Source organism: Microtus ochrogaster, unplaced genomic scaffold, assembly GCF_000317375.1.
Source record: "Microtus ochrogaster isolate Prairie Vole_2 unplaced genomic scaffold, MicOch1.0 UNK29, whole genome shotgun sequence".
NCBI classification, from domain to species: Eukaryota; Metazoa; Chordata; class Mammalia; order Rodentia; family Cricetidae; genus Microtus; species Microtus ochrogaster.
The window spans coordinates 3,975,706-3,981,404 of record NW_004949127.1 but is presented as its reverse complement, the minus strand read 5'-3'; the positions used below and the strand labels follow the sequence as shown (position 1 = coordinate 3,981,404).

General features: G+C 41.3%; 1 protein-coding gene across 2 annotated transcripts in view; it reads left to right on the top strand.

Moving 5' to 3' along the window:
* Cpq (carboxypeptidase Q) overlaps nt 1-5,699 on the top strand; it is a 363,530-nt gene that overhangs the window by 253,505 nt on the left and 104,326 nt on the right. For both annotated transcript variants that reach the window (XM_013354109.2, XM_026789766.1), the window contains one exon: nt 4,153-4,244. In XM_013354109.2, coding sequence (XP_013209563.1) covers nt 4,153-4,244 — 92 coding nt within the window. The remainder of the gene's footprint in view (nt 1-4,152; nt 4,245-5,699) is intronic.

Genomic DNA, 5,699 nt, shown 5'->3' with positions numbered 1-5,699 from the left:
GTATCTCATGGAAGTAGGTGCTGATGTTCCTAATGTGTGTTGAGTATCTCATGGAAGTAGGTGCTGATGTTCCTAATTATGTGTGTTGGGTATCTCATGGACTCAAAGGGGTGCTGTTTATATATTTTTTAAGGCCAGCTATGCTAATGTCCTTTGGAGACCTCCACATGTAATACTTCAAATGAATTACTTCCGTGCTACCTTAATATGATGACATCATTGGCCCGCTGATCAATCTGACTAATCCTATGTGATAATGACTTTTAAATGGTGTACTCAATTACAGGGATCTTTTGAGCATCTACGTCGTACGAAGTGAATTTTTTGCGTCGTGTACTGTCTGTTTATCCTTATTTAAGGAGTCCATCATTTTAATAATTTAGGGTACCATGTGCTACTAGCTGCAGAGAAATGTAAAGAAGGGCAGTTCTTTGGTCTCTGTAAGGCTCAACAATATTATGTTAGAGAGGTAGAAAGAATATAAGATCTGAGGAAAGGAAGAAAAACTGTGAATTGCCATCCTCTAGACAGGCCATGGTCCTTGGAATCATGAAATTACAGTGGCTGCAATGGCTTGCACTGGGCCTTCACAAGGCTGGCCATGTCATCAGTTAGCTTTGGGTGACAAGGAGTTCTTAGTGTCCTCTTCATTACTCATTGCTGAACTCTCTGTTGCTGGCAGAGTCTTGGAGAGGAGAAGTCATTGTCCTCCGTTCTGAAGCCACTGGTGAGTCTACCAGGCTCCAGTGGACAGTTTAGCTGGTTCTGGTTAAGACAGTTGGTCAGAAAACAACAAAAAAGTGGGGAGGAAATTTGTAGGGGAAAGGTGTGTGAGGGTGAAAAGAGTCAAGGTGGGGGGAAGCAAGGGTAATCAGAATGCGTTATATCCATGCGTGGAAAACTGGAATTTTTGTAAGCTATACTAGTGTGTATCACTCTTTCCTTTGTTACAAGAAAAATGTTATTTGACTTACATAATCTTCAAGTGCACCTGTGGTGGTTTGAATGTAATTGACTCTGATAAACTCATAGGGGGTGGTGCTATTAGGAGTTGTGACCTTGTTCAAGGAAGTGTGTCAGCACGGGGGTGGGTTTTGAGTTCTTTATACTCAAGCTACACCTAGTTCAGTTCACTTTCTGTTGCGTGCAGATAAAAATCAAGGATTTCTTTTTCTTTAAGATTTATTTACTATTATTTCATTTGTATTTGTGAATGTCTACGTGTGTGTATATACACCATGTATTTCTCTGCTACTCACGGAAGCAGAAGAGGACTTCAAATCCCTTGGAATTGGAGTTCTAGTTCATTGTGAATCAAACCCAAGTCTTCAACAAGATCAAGTGCTCTTAACCATTTAGTTGTCTCTCTGCCTCCATCAAATATATTTATCATAAGAAAACAAAGATTTTTTTTAGCAATCTGATTATATTACTTCCTTTGAAAAGTTTGTTAGGTTTATGTGATGACTGTAAGCAGGTAATTGATTATGGAACAAATATTAAGTTTTCTGCCTCTTCTTTGCCAAGTGCTTAAAGACCTTGGAATACTTTCCTCTCTGAGTATGAAAGTGACCCTTCTCCTCTGGGTGTGTGTGAAAGTGTGCTCTGTTCTGGACATCTATCATGTAGCTTTTTATTAATGTCAACTACATGCCTGCTTCAGAGTTTTCCTCATGTGTCACTCCAGTCATCTAGAGGAAGAATTATACCACAGGTCTACAATATGATCTCTACCCGTCAAACAAGAAGGCTGGGGTTCAGGCAGACCAACTACATCAGTAGTTATATGGCTAGCACCCAGCAACGGCAGGGTTTCCTAGGTATAACTGCCTTTTTCATAAATAAAACCTTTCCTGGAGATGAGCTAGAAGAAACATTTTAGGAGGACGTGTAGCTGGGAAAGTAGCTTTGAATTTTATCCTGCTTGAACATCAAGGCTTGCATCCATTTATTCATTCACTCACTAGTTCCATGTGTACCTACTGGGTGCTAAATAGTCCGAGAACTGAAAATATAGCAGTAAATTATAAATTATAAATCAGGCTGGAGAGACAGGTCAGCAGTTAAGACCATTGGTTGTTCTTCCAGAGGACCGGAGTTCAATTCCCAGCACCCACAAGATATTTCACAATCATCTTTTAACGCCAGCTTCACGTGACCTGATACCCTCTTCTGACCTCCACGGGTACCAGGCACACATGTGGTACCATAAATATAGTGAAAACAGAACATCCAAACACATAAGATATCATGGCCAGTGGATACGGTTCTCTGAGTAAAGACACTTCTGCCAAGCCTGACACCCGAGTTAGTTCCTCAGGATCCAAATGGTAGAGAGAACCAATAGGTTGTACTCTGATCTCTACTGGCTTGGCCCCACCATGCTTGTAATTATAAATAAATAAAACTCTAAATTGTTGCCTCTCAGGCGCTTGTAGGATTTGAGATTATGATCGGAGAAATACGTTGTCTGGCATCACTTTTGCAAAGATTCTTCCCACCACAATGTGTAGCATCATCGAGGGGAGGGAGGGTGTGTAGCAGCAAGATGATTCAGAGGTGTCTGCAACAGTCCAGGTAATGGGGCTGGAACTTTGGACCAGAGCATAGCAGAAGTAGTGAGCTGGGTTCTAGACAGACTTTTAGGGAAGTCACTAGGATTCTCTGAGGAGGTGGTTTGTCCTGGCTTTCTCAGAAGCTCAGATCTGCCTGCATCTGTGACCTGTGTTCTTTCACCCAATGTTCCAGTGTGCCTGGAGTGGGCAGGGTGGAGCTTGGTGCCTCAGGAGCACGTGCTACCCAGACCGTGGCTTGTGGGAAGCAATGAGCATGTGGTTATACCTGACATTGGTACCATGGAGGTCTCAGCACCACTCAAAGTGTGTCACAATCATCCACAACAATTCCCCTTTGCGATTTACCAACAATTATCATGTCCAAGACAGGAGAAATTTTAATTCTTCATAGAAAAGTGGCGCGTCTAAGGGATTGTTTTATAATGCTTTTAAAATTGAGAAAATAGCTTCCTGCAGTTAATGATTACTGGGCAGTCTTGGTAACCCAGAAAAAGGTGCTAGGACTGACAGGCCTACCATTAATTAAAATCTTCAGAATAGAGGCAAAGGCACTTCAGCTTACAATGGTGGATGTATCTTCACTGTAAGATGAAAAAAAAAAAAACCCCAACAGTTCTCAACTTGTGGGTTCTAACTCCTTTAGGATCAAATGACCCTTCAAAGGGGTAACCTAAAACCATTGGAAAGAAAACACATTTATTTACATTATGATTCATAACAGTAGCAAAATTACAGTTACAAAGTAACAACAAAAAAAATTTTATGGTTGGGGTCACCACAACATGGAGACCATTGATGGTTATTCCTTGTGATCATGTGACTCACTAGGAACCCTGACTTGATATTGCTGTCCAGTAACAGGAGAAATGATCACACTGTTTATCTTAGTGCAAGAAAAAAACAAGCCTTGGAATCCAAAGTTGGTTTTCTACTAAATAGCTATATATTTTGTTCATACAATCACTTTTAAAAAATTAGTAAGTTGACTCAGAGACTATCTCTACACACTGACTATTGCGGGCCCATGAAGGGGCTGTCATGCTGTTGGTGAAGTAATGTGAAGAAACGGCAGGCTAATCATTCAATTAATTTTCATTGACCTTGAGGGAATGGCTTTATATTTTCCAGTACATGAGTAACCACAGACATTGCATCAGCTTCTTAGTTGTTACATTCTTCGGGAGAGCATGAGAAACTGTGCTGGTGGATTCAGACCAAGAGGCAATGCCTGCTCACCTTATCCTGAAGTACTGCTAAGTGATCTAGGTTCTGCTGAAGTCTCTGGAAAGGTTTTAAGATCACAGGCTTCTTCTAATTTTGCCTTCCAAATATAGTATAATAAACATTTCACTGAACTTGACCATACACTAGACCCTACAATTTTTACTTTTACCTTGCCCTGGAGGTTATCTCTGAAGTTGCAACCTTGTGTTATCATCCAAACCCTGAGACGGGGTCCATGCCAATGAGAGACAGGTGCCTCTGATTCCTGTTTACCTCCATAGTGCAGACAAGGTCTCCACCACTTGAAAGTCATTCAAAGCAAACTGAAGAATGCCTTTTACTATTCTCCCAGGGCTGCGTCCAAAGAGAACACTGCGCTTGGTGCTCTGGACAGCTGAAGAACAAGGTGGAATTGGTGCCTCCCAGTATTATGAGCGACATAAGGTAAAACTACGGACGTGTGGAACACTTACATTTGCAATGTCAGCATAAACCAAAAGCACTGATTTGTATTTGGGTTTTTAAATCCTCTGGAATTGTCTATTTAAAAGCTGTTAGTCCTTTGTGGCAGGCTAACTCTGGCAAATACCCAGTCCTGGAAGTGAGAATGTCCTGGTGAGATGAAGATGCTACGTGGGGTTAAAGGGTCTTCTATTTCCTCGCCGTACTCACTGAAACTTGTCAGCTGTGTGTTGCAAATTCCTTAGACTCTTGCTAATTCTGCTGTGCTCACAACACAGCAGGAAGCAATGGGTAAGCATTCTCTCCCCACTGAGCCAAGCCCCCTGTGTTTGTGTCCCCAAAACCTCCTAGAGGTCCTAGAATGTGGAACCCCAAGATCTGGACTCAGCCAGCAGCAGCACCTTCATGGTGGTAGGAATGTAACAACTACAGATCTCTGATCTAGAAACACAGAGGACACCTTGATTAGATACTAAATTTAGGCACAGATGGAGCCTGAAACAAGAAAGCTGTTATGGAAGGTCATAATTTTCTAATCTACAAAACTCCCTTCAGCGCTGGAGGGGTCAGAGTTATTACTGAGAACAGCTTTGAGAGACTAGAATATATGAGGACAGGGAACCTCTGGAATAAGTGGAACATTTGCTCAAAGAGAAGCTATTTGAGTGCCCCGTGTGAACAGGGAAGATGTGCATATGTCTGTTGTTGCTGCTGCTTCTGATGACGATGACGATGATGATGATGATGATGATGATGATGCCTCCTGATGCTGCTGGCTTGTTCTCCCTAAATCTTGAGATTAGAAAAAAAAATAAGGTTGAATGATCTAGATCAGACAGGAGTTTGCTTTATGAATTATGATTATGTCCTTTTATGCAATGTTATACAGTATTCATCCCTATACACACTATTTCAGCTAATTAGAGCATGAGTTCAGGGTCATAAATTTAGCCAGAGTATAATCATTTACTATGCAAAAGGCTAATGAGTTATACCTAGCCTTTTCACTACAATTCTTTGGCTTCCAGCTTTTCTTGAGATAAGAAAATTCCAGACAGCTATCCTCTGGTTGACGGGGAACTACATTATTATATCTTGTGGTGGACTTCATTATTACAAAAGGATTGTTCTGGATTAAGCAACATTAACCTTTTTGGAGCACATGGTATGTTCCATATGGTATGCTAAGTTTCAAGTTTAATGTCATAACAGCTTCACTCAAAGGCTGAGCATGGTGGTCTGTGTTTGCAATCTTAGCCCTCTGGAGACTGAGTGAGGAAGATCACGAGTTCAGGGCGGGAATCTGCTACAGACTGAGCCATTATCTGAAAAGAAACAACATGAAGCAAATTCACCTTGACCATCTAAGGGCTTGTACTTGTTTTTGTCAACTAGACACAACTGGGGTCATCCTGGAAGATAAAAAAAAAAAAAAAA